The 14,940-nt window shown below is 39.9% G+C and overlaps 1 protein-coding gene across 9 annotated transcripts in view; it reads right to left on the bottom strand.

The window, feature by feature from the left end:
• Window positions 1–14,940, bottom strand: part of ANKRD44 (ankyrin repeat domain 44) — a 354,082-nt gene that overhangs the window by 110,885 nt on the left and 228,257 nt on the right. For all 9 annotated transcript variants that reach the window (XM_030916285.1, XM_030916289.1, XM_030916284.1 and 6 more), the window contains exons 14-16: window positions 12,134–12,274; window positions 10,408–10,488; window positions 7,471–7,582 (exon numbers count right to left, since the gene is read on the bottom strand). In XM_030916285.1, coding sequence (XP_030772145.1) covers window positions 7,471–7,582; window positions 10,408–10,488; window positions 12,134–12,274 — 334 coding nt within the window. The remainder of the gene's footprint in view (window positions 1–7,470; window positions 7,583–10,407; window positions 10,489–12,133; window positions 12,275–14,940) is intronic.

Genomic DNA, 14,940 nt, shown 5'->3' with positions numbered 1-14,940 from the left:
AAATTTCACTTTGTTGTACTTTCATTTTCATTCAGTCCAAGATATTTTTTGAATTTCCCTTGAGGCTTTCCTTTTTAACCCATGAATTATTTACAAGTCTGGTTTTAATTTCCTAGTGTTGGAGATCTTCCTGGTATCTTTCTATTATTGATTTCTAGTTTTATTCCATTGTGGCTAGAAAACACGCCCTGTATGATTTCAATTCTTTTATGTTTTTTGAATTTTGTTTTATGCTTCAAGATATTGTTTATCTTGGTGAACATTCATGGGCACTTGAACTCTTGAACTAAATATGTATTCTGATGTTGCTCAGTGGAGTGTTCTTATTGTAGAAGATCCACTTGGTTGATTATGTTACTGACTTTTTCTATATACTTGACAATTTTCATTCTCATTGTTCTACCAATTGTTGAGAGAGAGGTGCTAAAGTCTCTCACTGCAATTGTGGATTTCTGTCTATCTTTTCAGTTCTAACAGTTTTGCTCCACATATATCACAGCTCTGTTGCTTGGGGCATACACATTTAGGACACTCTCCTTGAGTGGGGTTCCAACCCTTACTAGGCTGCCTTCCTGACTTCCCTCCTGAGGCCTCAGCCCCAACTGGGCTGCCTTCCTGCTCTGCTCAGGCTTGCCTACTGGGTTTGTGACTGAGAGGGAGCGAGGGAGGGAGGGAAGGAGGGAGGGAGGAAGGAAGGTGGGGGAGGGAGGAAGGGAGGGAGGGAGGGAGGGAGGAAGGAAGGAAGGAAGGAAGGAAGGAAGGAAGGAAGGAAGGAAGGAAGGAAGGAAGGAAGGAAGGAAGGAAGGAAGGAAGGAGAAGAAAGGAGGAGGAGGGTAGGGGGAGGAAAGGAGGGCGGGCTAGATTAACTTATTTTTTTTGGTTGACTTTTAAACTGCCTTCTCTTTAAAACAAAAAATCTTCCTTTTTCCGACATCACTGAGTCCTTAGAAGTTTCCACATCAGAGGCAGTAATTCATATTCCTTGAACCTCTTAGTGCTCCCTATCCATCTGGAAGAAATTACAGAGAAATATGTGCACATATGCGTATGTGTGTGTATAACGTTTAATTTGGTACATGTCTTTATACCAGTTCGACATGCTCGTATAGGTTTTTATTGAAAAAGAAATCATGGAGGGGCAGTTGCAATAAAATGAGGTGGTATTGGAAAGTAACCAAATCTAAAGAAAAGTCCAGGCCATAGAAAGGCAAATTTTCATTTCTTTTCTCACATGCCATCTTCTATGAAATACCTTCCTAACAAACAGGACAGTTGCTATATACTTAAAAATTAGCACTGACGTTTTATCACTAAATAAAGCTTAGTCACTCACAGTGTATTTCACTTGTTCAACAACTTTTGGCACCTGGTAAGTGCTTGACATTAATAGAACCTAATGCCTTATAAGTTGATATTTAAACTCGCAAATGTTTAAAGGATAATAGTTTATTTTTCCTTAGAGCTGAGCATTAATTTTTTCCTGAAACAATGACTGTAAGTGTGTAGCTATTTACTGAACCAGTGAGTCATGGGTATAATCAAATAATGCATTTATTCTCTTTTTCCCTATACTAGGTCCGATCGCCTTTATGAGGTTACTTCTTATCCTGCCACTTCATGCAAAATCTCCAACAAATAATAAAGAGTTCTCTAGGCACTTTAGTTTAAAACATAACTTCATGTCAGCAATCAATACATCTGTTCCAGTGTGATAATCATAGACTCCCAACATCGTTTAACTTATTAAAACTCCTTCCTGCCTTCCCCCAAAGACTGCAGTGGGTAACGAGACACGGCTGACTTCTCTATTCCCCAACCTAGGGCTTCTCCTCCTCCTCATCTGCCTCTGCCTCCTCCAGGTCTAAAGGGGAAAGAGAAAGGAAGACACACTAGGAGCAGGGACAATGGTCTGCCTGGCACCTTTCTGGCAGTGATGTCTCTCACCAGGTCAGATGTTTACAATTGTCTCTCTCTTAGATGCTGAATTAGGTTCTCCAGCATCACTGGGGTGTCTCGCTTGCAGTTCCCTCTGCCTGGGTGAATGGACCTTCCTGCTGGTAACTTATATTCCCCTCTCCACAGTAGGAATCCTGGGTCTTCTGACTCTTCCAGGCAGCCCTCTTGAGTGGGATCAAGGAGAACCCCAAGCTAGCTCTGGCCCTTGGCTCACATTTGGGCATTGGGAAACACATACTTTGACCAATCATTGCTGAGTGGAGTGATTTCTCAAACACAGCCTTCTTCTTATTTAGCTGCCTGGCCAGCAAGTTCTGGTCAGAGCCATTGAGTCTTTAGATTTATCATATACCAGCCTGGCATGCTCCCTAAATTGTGTGGGACACAAACAAGATACCTAAGCAATCTCCCTGAAGCTGACCTCCCTTAAGGCTGGGGTCAGGAGAAGGCATTCTGTCTCCTCTACTACGAGGGGTGGTAGAATTCACAGCAGAGCTAGCTTCAAAGAAGGCTTCTCTCTAATCTCTAACTTCTTGTTCTTTCCAACTGTGACTTTAGAAATAGGGAAGGGGGCCATGGGTTGAAGCACCAGTATCTCACTTTGAAATGTGGAGGCAATGGCCCCAGTGTCCTAGGCCCTCAACTGAAGGCAAATCTGAAATGTTCTATTTTAACACATCCTGTTGAATGGTTCTTTCATCAGCTGCCAAATTCATTCATGGTAAAGCCTCCAAAATTTTTTCTGCCACATTACAAAAAAAAAAAAAAATGGAACATCTTATCATAAAACATTGTCTATTCAACTCATCTTATCATAAAACATTGTCTATTCAACTGTTTTGAATATAGATTTACATCCAATTCTAACTCAAAATTTGTGAACTTATATTCATATCTGAGAGGATGCCAGTGGTATCAAAATATCCATGCTCACCCACACCCTTGCCCTTAATGAGAGTTCCTCATAGGATTTTATGTTTCTCTCCAACTGAATTAAATAGAAGAAAACACAAGACCAGCATTGTTGAGGTTTCCAGAGAACACCGCCCCTTGGCAGGCTGCCTGCTGGGAGGTCAGGCACAACCCAAGTCCTTCTCTTAGCAGCATCTCTGGGGAGAGAAAGCAGTCATCAGAGACTTGTTTGAGGCTGGGGTTCAAATCTACTGATTTTTCATTTTCTTGTCCTCAGATGACCACTCAGGAGTTTTCCTTTTTTTAACTGCTTTTTTCTACCTGCTTTCTTGGTCTTGAGAGGCTTACTGAGACATTGCCAATGTAAGTCCATACTATTTTTCTAAGAGACGGGGTCTTGTTCTGTCACCCAGGCTGGACTGCAGTGGTGCAATCATAGGTCACTGAAACCTCAAACTCCTAGGCTCAAGCAATCTTCCTGCCTCAGCCTCCTGAGTAGCGAGGACTATAGGTGCACATCACATTACCATGCCTGGCTAATTTTAAAAATATTTTTGTAGAGACAAGGCCTTACTATGTTGCCCAGGTTGGTCTTGAATTCCTGGACTCAAGCAATCCTCCCACCTCAGCCTCCCAAAGTGGTGGGATTATAAGCTGTGTGAGCCACTGTACCTGGCCATAAGTCTATCTTATACAGACACGTATATTTATTCAGAGCCAGGTGGTAATGGTTTTCTAAAGTCCTGTGATAAACACAAGAAACAATCTAAAACATTGAGTCATTTATTTGAAAGCAGCATAATTTTAGTGTTGAGTTGCCCAAGACACAGTTGCTTTCAGTCTTTCTTCAGAGAATCCCAAAAGCTCCTAGAATATATAAGTAGGAGCGTTTGTCACCCCTACTTATTCTCACAGTTGAAGTTCAAGTTCATTTCTATCATTGAACAGGGGACAAGATTCAGAGAAGCAGCCAAATTCCAAATGATTTGGCGTGAAAAAATCTCAGCCTGAATGTAATCAGAGGCCTAGAGTTTTCAATCTCTCTAAGTTTTGTAGACAATTTACATAATTACATTGGCACACACATTTTTCCATTTCAATAAAAAAGCCTCCAAGATCTTTATGTTCATGGACAAATCTTTAATATTGTAAAAAAATATACAATAAGCCAATATAAACTCAAAAATTCCAACTAAGGGCATGATTCCCTGATTTTTCTTTTCAGAGCCAGTAAGAATACACTTCAGATAGAGAAAAAAGGAGGAGATTTCCTTTGCCAATTCCCTTCCTCCACTCAAACATACATTACACTCAGACACAAGAAGCTTTATTAGCCAAGTCTCCCCCATTTTGCTTTGATATTTTGAGCCCAATTAAATATGACGGATCACAGCTCTCAGTACATGTTTGTGGGCAGATTTTTGCTTGCACACATAGTACAAACGTCTTTGATCAAGACCAGCTGAGAACACTGGCCTAAGTAGGTAGACTTGGCAGAATTCTCAACCTTGGCTATTTCTATCAAGACGAAGGGGTTCATACTACTTTTTAGAAGTCTTTTTTCCTCATGGAACTAATTAAATATAAGTCTGTATAACAGAAGTAAAGTTAAAACAACTATAATAATTTCTGTTTCTCTTTGATTACAGCAAAATGGACTGAACACAAAGTAGTTTATAAGTTCTATGCTTACGATCACAGACACGAGCCACAAACCATGAATGCCAAAGTAAACATAGACCAAGCTGAGTGTCAGAGTCAAAATGTACATCAAATTTAATGATACATATTTAATGACATGCATACTCACAGTAATTGCTCAAGTAGATGGGAGGAAGTGCCAAAGACATATTTCATCAGCCTCACAAATCAGCTGGTCCAGATGGCCCCCCATCTTCTTCAATCCTACTCCAGCGCCCAGAGGACAAAGTCCCTGGACTGGTAGTGAAGGCCAGAGGACCACACATACTCATTTACTCTCTCCATTCCCTCCACAGGCCAGAAGCATAGGCTGGGATGGTGGAGTCAAAAAAAGATCTCCTTGCACAATTCCTGCTCAGAGGCTCGGATAACGTATGAAGAGCTACCAGATGTGTGTCTCTTCACCAACATAACTCTAGCACAAAGTACTGAGTCAGGGACAATTTGTTCAAAGGATGACCCCTGGGAAGACGGGTGTTTGTGCTGGGAGATGAGGAGGAAGATTGGCATAGCAATGTGAAAGTGTTAGAAATTCACCTCCTAGTGCACATGAGTTAATTGGTTTGCTTTCCTAACATCTAGTACCCAAGGAAATTGGAGTTTTAAAGACTAAAAAGATATTGGATTCCTACAGAAAGAGGGAAAATACATGAGAAAAAGCATCCCCCTCAAAACCCTACTTCTTCATTTAACACTTGTTTGGGGGTTTTAAAAAAAACTTTTAGGATCAGCGGTACATGTGCAGGTTTGCTATATAGGTAAATTTGTGTCATGGGGGTTTGTTGTACAGATCATTTTGCCACCCAGGTACTAAGCCTCATACCAAATAGTTAATTTTTCTTATTCTCCCCTCCTGCCATCCTCCACCCTTAAGTAGGCCCCAGTGTCTGTTGTTCTCTCTTTGTGTCCATGTGTTCTCATCATTTAGCTCCCACTTATAAGTGAGAACATGCAGTATTTGGTTTCTTGCCCCTACATTTTTTTGCCAAAGATTATATCCTCCAGTTGTATCCATGTTCCTACAAAGAACATGATCTAGTTCTTTTTTATGGCTGCATAATATTCCATGATATATACGTACCATACTGTCTTTATCCAGTCTACTGTTGATGGGAATTTAGGTTGATTCCATGTCTTTGCTATTGTAAATAATGCTGCAATGAACATACATATGCATGTATTTTTATGGTTAGAATGATTTATATTCCTTGGGTATACACCCAGTGGTTGGATTGCTAGGTTGAATGGTAGTTTTGCTTTTAGGTCTTTGAGGAATTGCCACAGTGCCTTCCACAATGGTTAAACTAATTTACACTCCCACCAACAGTGTATAAACATTACCTTTTCTCCACAACCTGGCCAGCATCTGTTATTTTTTGACTTTTATTAATAGCCATTCTGACTGGTGTGAGATGGTACCTCATTATGGTTTTGGTTTGCATTTCTCTAATGATCAGTGATGCTGAGCTTTTTTTCATATGCTTATGGCATACAAAAAGAAAACATATATGTTTTCTTTTGAAATTTACTTAACACTTGTATCAAAGACAGGGCCCTATTCCCTCTCCCCTCCTTTCAGAACCCTTTCCTCCTGTCTCATCTCCTGTTCTAATCCATCCACAGTTAGGTGAGCCAACAGTGGGGATAAGATACCTGCAAAGGTCTGATTTGTGGTTCCACTCCTAAGGGAAAGTCCAGGTTGTTTTCAAGATTGTGTTTTGTTTTGATTGGGAGGGAGTGGGGCATAATAATGTTTTTAGCCTGCTTAGGATCTTTGCTTTGTACAAACTACACCCAAGAGGAATTTTGGGATGCATTCCAAAATAGGAATACATAAAACTTTCTGTCCAACTAAAATCATTCAGGAAAATGAGAGAACTTTCAACCTGTGTTACAAATGACTGACTGAGGTTTCTTTCCTGAAAGCAAACAACAGTAACACTTCTACCAACTACATTGATAATCCGGTCTGTTCAACTGACAGTATAAATTAAGATCAAGTAACACCTCTTCCTAACTGTTTTTGAATGTTTTATAATTGTCATGAATAGTCATCTCTTTGTAAATTACACAGGGCAAATGTTGATCTAATCAAAGGGGGTAATTTCATTAACAGACTGAATTTGTGAAACCTTCTTATGAACAGAAAAACCTCTTACTTGAATAACAGAAATAATGGTACCAAAATGGCCTTCCTGAAAAAATGAAGATATTGCATGCAATATGTTATTTTTATACAAAGAAGGTGTTAGGATAATTATCCTGAGTTTCCAGACTATGAAGGATTAAAGATAACTCACAAAAGTACTGTAGAACAGCACACATTATTAAAACTACAATAACAAACTGTATAATAAAAGTTTGTTTTATCATGACAATTATGACATGGTTTTCACAGAGAAAACCAATTAAAGACAGCTGTGTCTTAGGTATATTTTGGAAGGCAGGCCCATGATACGTAGTTACAGTAGAAAGCCTTCACTCTGCCACTGATTACCTCCCCCCCCGACACACGCACATTTTGTGAGGAGCATTTCTTATATGGGATCAAAACACAAAGCCATATTTGCTAATAGGTCTATACCAACTTCCATGGCAATGCTGGTGTTAGGAGGCAGAAATGGTACTGCCTTATATCAATGAGTACCATGCTTTTGCGCTGTGTTTAAAAGCCTTGGGTGGTGGTGGGGCTCTAACCTGCAATGGAAGGTAGCATGGTGCAGTAGAAAAAATACTTTTTGAAATCAGAATTCATGAAATCCTGATTCATGGCCCCACTTTTTATACAGACCAGAGCTACGACTCTGGAAAAAACAGTTAATGCCTCTGTGATTTGGTCTGTGTGTCTATGTGTGTGTATGTGTGTGTGTGTGTTCGAGAAAACAGAACAAAACAACTCACCAATTCCAGACATTGCCTGTGTCCATAGGCAGCAGCATAATGTATGCTATTGTAACCTTCCTTGTCCCGGATAGACGGATTTGCATCATTTTGAAGCAGAAACTCTAGACATCTGTAAGTATAAAAATGAAGTGTTACTTTAGAAAACATCTCTGGACTGAAAAAGATAGTTTACGTAAATCGTCCTGTGATGAATGTTCCATGAAGTATTTTATGAGTTTGTTTCTTTAAAAACCCTACAGCATTGAAGTTTTATGTATTGAAAATTGTGTGTGTCTATGTTTTCTGTAGCTATCTTTATTTGAGCTTAATATAGCCATTCTAGAATTCAGGAAAAGCTTTAGGAAAAAGAGGGTAATTACGATTTTTTTCTCTCATCTTCAGGTAAGAACATCGGTTATCAAGATTACTGAATAGTAAGTTTTGGAGCTCCACATTCAACAAAGTCTCAATAAAGAAGTGATCAGTAACAGGGCAAGTAACAGTGCAACCTCAGTAGGGAGGGGTTTACTCTTAACCTCACCATAAAATCAAAGGTTAGAAAATGACAGTTAAAAAGAGTAAGAAAAAAAAAAAGAATAGCCTAAACAATAAAAAGATTAAAGGAATGGGTAATCATTTTTAAAGAACAAAGAATTAACTTCATAACCACGTATGAATAAACAGGCTTAAATTTTACCATTAGAAATATAGACCTGGAAAAAAAAAAAAGTTTAAAGCCCTTTCAGGCAGAGTTGTAATTTTTCGGAAAAAGCCACAGTCTTTGGAAAGCTTAGAGGAAGGAGCATGGCTCCACCTTCACTGAAGAGCCCAAAACTCTAGTTCACAAGTACCCAGGGATGTAATAAGTTCTGTTCAGGGCCTACTGCAAACGGTCCAGTCCTGCTGGGAAAGAGGGAGTCGCTAGTCAGGAAGCGCTGCTTCACAGCGTCAGCATTATCCTTGTGACAACGGGACAAACATGTCCTTTACAAGACCAAGCTGACTCAATTTCATACTCAAATCAAAATGTTAAGATGCTAAATATCAACCCATACATTAAATAAGACCTTCCAATAGAAAATTTCTACAGTTTACCCAAAAACTTTTAAATGGCATTTACCTATCTTTTGGTATAACCCAAAAGGAAAAAAGTCAATTACACACAGGGACAATTAAAACAGATACTTCAATTTCTAGAAAAACGGATGAAAGCCATACATGTTAAAAAAAACCAAATACCCACATGTCAATAATAAATCAAACTATTCTTAGAGTCTTGCTATTATTCCCTCTTCGGTCATTTGCACCTTATAAGGAAGGAAGTTCTTTTTCATTTTGTTAATTAAATGCCCATGGAAAGGATCCCAGGTATGACTCACTGTAAATTGAATTTAGCTCTTTAAATGAAATCACTCAATAGGAATAACATGCTAGTGGACACACAATTCCCAATTTCTGAATGGATTATATCCCAAAAATTAGTTGATAAATTGAATTTGTAACATAGTTGAACTATATATACTGCCAATAGTATTATTATAATAAAAGTAATGTAGAACTTGGATATTCTCCACATTGTTTGTAAGGAAAACATGAATTCCGTGTTTTAGCTGGGAATGCTTATTTTTTTTCTCTTCCCAGGGCCTAGTAATTTGGCAATTATGATGCAAAGCCAACAGATGCACATGAGGTCAGAGGCGTATCTGGATACAGGGAGTGGCCTCCCTTTGCACAGAAGAACTCTCAGGCAGCTGGTTCCTCCTGCCCTCTGCCTTTCTTGTCCCCTCCCTCTCCATCAGCTTGTCTGGCTAGGGCAAGCTTGCAATTCACTGGAAAAGGGGGCATTTGCTGCAGTGGCTTAAGATGCGACAGCCTTTTAGTATTGTTATTTTAAATTTGGGGATATCAAAGCAAAACTCTGATCATTCTACTTTATTAGCTGCTGCATTTCCTGTCCCCACCTCAATTACCACCAAAGTTAGGTCCCACAACCTGCATTGGAGCCACATTCTCTAACTATACCTTTCCACAACAGTCTGGGCATGGGAGGAGCATAGTGTAGGGTGGGAAGACCCTGGAGTAGACACAGGCATTCAGGCCACAGAAAAACTGGGTCATCTGACAATGAAAGAATAAATAAGTTAACAACAATGTGCCTGCAGACTCATAGAGCACCATATCCACTGGATTCCACAGGGTTGAGGCACAAGGTGTGGGTACCAATTCGTTTGTTTGTTCATTTACTCAACAGCTATTGAATATTGACTATGTGCTAAGTACTGCACTGAGCACTGTAAGCTTCTCACTGTGACCTGTGGTGCGGAAAGGACTCTCAGAGGATGAAGCCGGAAGTTCCTGTGCATCTACAGCCCTGAGTGATGGCAGGCACTCCCACCCCTGCCACAGCAAAGAGCTATGTCTCTGTTAGAAGCCAGGGAGAGGCAGGTGGGATGAGGGGCCCAGGAGCAGCCTTTTGCAGGAGCAGGAGGCTCTTCCTAAATTGATGTGGGTGTGGGCTGGGGGTGAGGGGAAAGCACAAATGGCTATTTCACACCAAAGTATTAAGACCTTTTAAAATAGAATCTGCTAAATAGATATCCCCAGGTCATAAGAGCAGAACCTAAGGCTCTGAGAGGAGGCTTCATCTGTCTTCACTGGTACATGATGCATCGCAGTCAGAAATGATATTTAGGACACCAGGTCCTAAAAACCGCTGACCAATCACAGTGGTTGCTGAAGCAAAGCTCACAATTTTAGAAAGTTCCCTGTGTGAAAACAGTAGAATTGAAGGCTGTATTAAAAGAATAGCTTCTTTCCCATTAAAGGCAAACCCATATCACTTCCTCAAGATTCCAAGTGAAACCCCAAAATACTAAGGCAGGCAACGTGGCAACTCAGAGAAGCAGAAGAAGCGTCAGAAATGGCACCTTGTTCTTAAGCTGAGAAGAAACTTACAGTGTGGCTTCCTTTTCCTTCAGCTCCCTGGCTCTTTCAAGTTCTTCTGAATTTTCATGGGCATTTCCTAAGATAGTCTTACTTCTCAGCATAAAAGGAAAAAAATGCAATTAATTTTTTTAAATGGCAAAGCTGTTAATGGTTTTGGTGCAATTTATATCTTAATGATTTTTACCCCAACCCAGAAGAAATAAGCACCACTGATTTTCACTGAAGATATACATGGTTCTCTCCAAAGCCATCCCGTAAATCTATTCTCTCCCAAGGATCCAACTGAGAATATGATTTCTTAAAACTTCCACTTAAGTATCAGCAATTAAGTTAACAATCAAGTTGCCCACCTTTCTACAAACATTCTAAACTTCCCAAGTAAAGAAGTTGTGTCTTAGCTGAAACTTCTCTGACTCCCACCACATTCCCCACTGCCTCCTTACCAGCTCAGCATCTCATTTGTCCAGAAATGGGGTCCTATTCACCCTTCATCTGCCAGAACAATTATTCACCATCCAAAATTCCTTTTCCAGCTCTTAACAGAGGAAGCGTATTGTTTCCCCACCCTTTTCACCACTCCCAATCTATTCCAAGTGAATTGTCTGGAGCTTGGCACATAGTAGATGCTCAATAAATGTTTGTTAAGCAATGTTTGTTAATAACCTGTACGCCTAAGGGATCAGAATGCTACATCTGATATTATTATTTCTATTTATTATATAACTATGAAGAGGAAACAAGCAATATTTTTCAAATTACAGATCATAAGCCATTACTGAATTGTGAAATCAACTTAGTGGGTTGTAGTCAGCAATATTTTTTATCTAATGAAATAGAGAATATGTCAGAATGCATCACATATGGTAAAAGTAAATATGATTTTATGAAAACTTTATTTACACTTTACATACTAAATAAACTATATATATATGTGAATGTGCATATTGGGTCATGACTGTAACATGGTATTTCTCACTGTGGGTCGCCATCTAAAAGCCATTGCTCCACAAGAAAAGCAATTAGCACTGACCCAGAATCAATTCCACAGCACAAGGCAGCAAATAATTCAATAGTTCTTCAAACAGGGTCACCAAAAAGTATTCCTATGAAGGAGGCCCTTCCTTAAGCTTCCAAGAACAATTTCATCAACTGTGGGCATCTCTCCCACCTTCTTCCCTTGAACTGGTTCACTTATTTCTGTTTTCCATTCCTACCCACCTAGAATCCAAACATGCCCTGAGCAACCAACTTCCTCTCCTCTAGCTCCTGAAAGAGCATTCATGCCCAGGTTTGGAGCAATGGTGCCTAGTTTACATGTATTGACGCTGAATTTAAAGGCTGTTGGGATTAGGCATGGGTGGATGTTTTTGACATATGACATATATATTAGCAAATGTAAGTTTTATAGCAAATGAAGCATTTAAGTGGTGATGATGAAAACTATGGTATATGTCAAAATAAATTACAACAGATTTTGAATGAACCATAAACCTGAGCTTGACAGCTACACTTGGGATTCAACCCAAAGAACAGAGAAGTAATTGTGCAGTGACATGTAATAATCAAACATAAATTGACCAGAACAGGAAAGCCCAGGTTTGGAATGAAGCAAATCTAACTCTTTTGGGTTAGTCTAACTCTTTTTCCATGAGGTGGTATGAAGAAAACTTAGCAATCCTTCCCCACCACTCCCCAACCCTGTTCCCAGAGGAAGCATGAGCAAGGTTGTTTTTACTTTCTATCCATGTCTGATGCAGCGGCATAATGCAAAGCTGTGCGTCCCCAGTCATCTGTTTCATTAACGTTGGCCCCTGTGGTCACTAATGTCTCAATACAGTTGAAATGACAATTCGCAGCTGCATAGTGCAAAGGGGTCCTGAAAAACAAACAGCAATTTATTACTTCATTCAGTCTGGAAAATAGGCCCGTTGTTGGCACTAGCACGGGCAGCAGTATGCCCAGGGGCGTGGAAAGCTCTTAGACTCTCACAGTGTGTGGAGATCAAAGTCATGTCTTCCTTTAACTAGACAAGTTAGGTATCCCTTATCTGAAATGCTTGGAACTAGAAGTGTTTTGGATGGTTGAGCATCTTTTATTCAAAAATCCAAAATTCAAAATGTTCCAATGAGCATTTCCTTCGAACATTATGTCAGTGCCCCAAACGTTTCAGATTTTGGAGCATTTCAGAATTTGGATTTTCAGATGAGGGGTGCTTAACGTGTATAAACTGGAAGTGAGGCTATAAAGACAGTGGCTTCAAACAGGCCATCTACCATGGATCTGTCCTTTCTTTTCCTTCTTAGAGCCTATCCTAGTTCAGGCCTATGTTATTGCTTTTTTGGACCATTGCCAGCCCATCCTATTGGCTTCCTTAGCTCTAACCAAGTGTCCATAATTTCTAGTTAGTATAAATGAAGAATTTTTTTTAAGGTGCAATACCCACATATAACAATCGTGTTCTAAAACTTTTGGTTCTCTCTACTAACCAAAGACTTGATTCCTCAGCCTAGAATTGAAGACCTTCCAAAACTGGTCCCAATCTCCTCTGATGGGGTATCTCTCTCCCCTAGATGTACCCATTAGGATAACCAAAGCGGATGATTTGAGGCTTTCTGGATCATGTTCACACTTCCCCCCAACCTTTGTCCAGGTTGGTTTACCCCCAGGAATTCATGAATCACTTCCACCCATTAAAACCCCACTCATCATCTTGTTCCAGGGGCTAGTTCTCTTTATTTTGTCTGAGATGGCTTAGCTACTCTCTGGGTCTCTCTTGAGTTCTCATCACATACTGCCTTGATTTTAGCACTGGTGTATTGTCTCATCCTCCCCACTGAACTGCAAGCTCCTTGAGGGTAGGGATGTTGGTTAATGGGAAGAACAATGCAGAATCCAAATCTGAATCAGAAGCCCTGGGTTCTGGCATTGGCATATGTGCAAGCTGGCTCAAATCACATCCCTCTCTGGATCTTGACTTCTTCACCCTTATTTCAATAAGAACTTTTGAGCTACTGTGCCCTACCTAAGGTCCTTCTAGGTCTAAAATTCTGTGTATATGTGCAAATCATTTAGTTTCTCTCTTACTAGTTGATTTTTCTCCTCTTTAGTTCAAAAAAAAGAAATTTTAAATATTTTAGCTATTGGATTGCACATGTTTTAATTAGACTGAAAATTATCAGGTAACAACCTCATGACAGAGCCCAAATATAAACACTCTAAGGTCCTGCTAGGTCTAAAATTCTGTGTACACGTATAAATCATTTAGTTTATTTGGGCTCAGCTTTCTCATCTACTAAAAGGGGTAACAGCATCCCCACATACCTCATAGAGTTAGTATCAGAAAACACAAGCACCTTGTAAAGGGCAAGACTACAGAAATACAAAGTAATTTGCTGTACATTACTTATTTTTAACTCTCAATTGTGCAGCAGTTTTTCTGGTATGACCAGCTGATAGTCAAAGAATAATAAACAAATGATCAATTTTCAAGTATAACTATTTCATATTTTATAGTCAATTTATGGGCTCTCTCACTAATTGATTTTTCTCATCTTTAGTTGAAGAGAAAGAAACTTTAAATATTTTACATATTGGATTGCATATGTTTTAATTAGACTGAAAATTACTAGGTAAGAACCTCACGACAGGGCCCAAAGATAGAGAGAAAATGATACCCAGTTCTTGTCCTGAGGAGGCTCACAGTCAGGTGGGGATGTCAGAGACATGTGAACCACAGCAACTCCATCTTGAATAAGGGCTGGGTAAGATGAGGCTGAGACCTACTGGGCTGCATTCCCAGATGCTTAGGCATTCTAAGTCATAAGATAAGACAGGAGATCAGCACAAGATACAGGTCATAAAGACCTTGCTGATGAAACAGGTTGCAGTAAAGAAGCCGGTCAAAACCCACCAAAATCAAGATGGCAACAGGAGTGACCTCTGGTCGTCCTCACTGCTACACTCTCACCAGTGCCATGACAGTTTACAAATGCCATGGCAACATCAGGAAATTACCCTATATGGTCTAAAAAGGGGAGGCATGAATAATCCACCCCTTGTTTAGCATATAATCAAGAAATAACTATAAAAATGGGCCACCAGCAGCCCTTGGAGCTACTCTGTCTATGAGTAGCCATTCTTTTATTTCTTTACTTTCTTAATAAACTTGCTTTCACTTTACTCTATGGACTCGCCCTGAATTCTTTCTTGCTTGCGCAAGATCCAAGAACCCTCTCTTGGGGTCTGGATGGGGAGCCCTTTCCCGTAACAGGGAGAGAGACAAGGAGTCAGAGTCCACAAGAACAGTGTGAGGTACTTTGCAGTCATGAAGGATTAGGGTGCTAGAGGAGCAGAGAAGAGGGGCATGCCCATTGGTGCACAAGGAGGCGTCACTGACATGAATCTGAAAGGGCGGGTAGGAGTTGCCTTAGACAAGTTGGTAAGAGGAGAAATTTGTGGCAACCCCAGAGAAGGAGGGTACATGTAGAAAGGAAGGGTAAAGAGATGCAATGGGAAAAAAAAATTATATATATACATGAAAAA

This window comes from Rhinopithecus roxellana, chromosome 14 (assembly GCF_007565055.1).
Source record: "Rhinopithecus roxellana isolate Shanxi Qingling chromosome 14, ASM756505v1, whole genome shotgun sequence".
Classification (NCBI taxonomy): Eukaryota; Metazoa; Chordata; class Mammalia; order Primates; family Cercopithecidae; genus Rhinopithecus; species Rhinopithecus roxellana.
The sequence above is the reverse complement of the archived record's forward strand: the minus strand, read 5'-3'. Positions and strand labels throughout refer to the sequence as shown.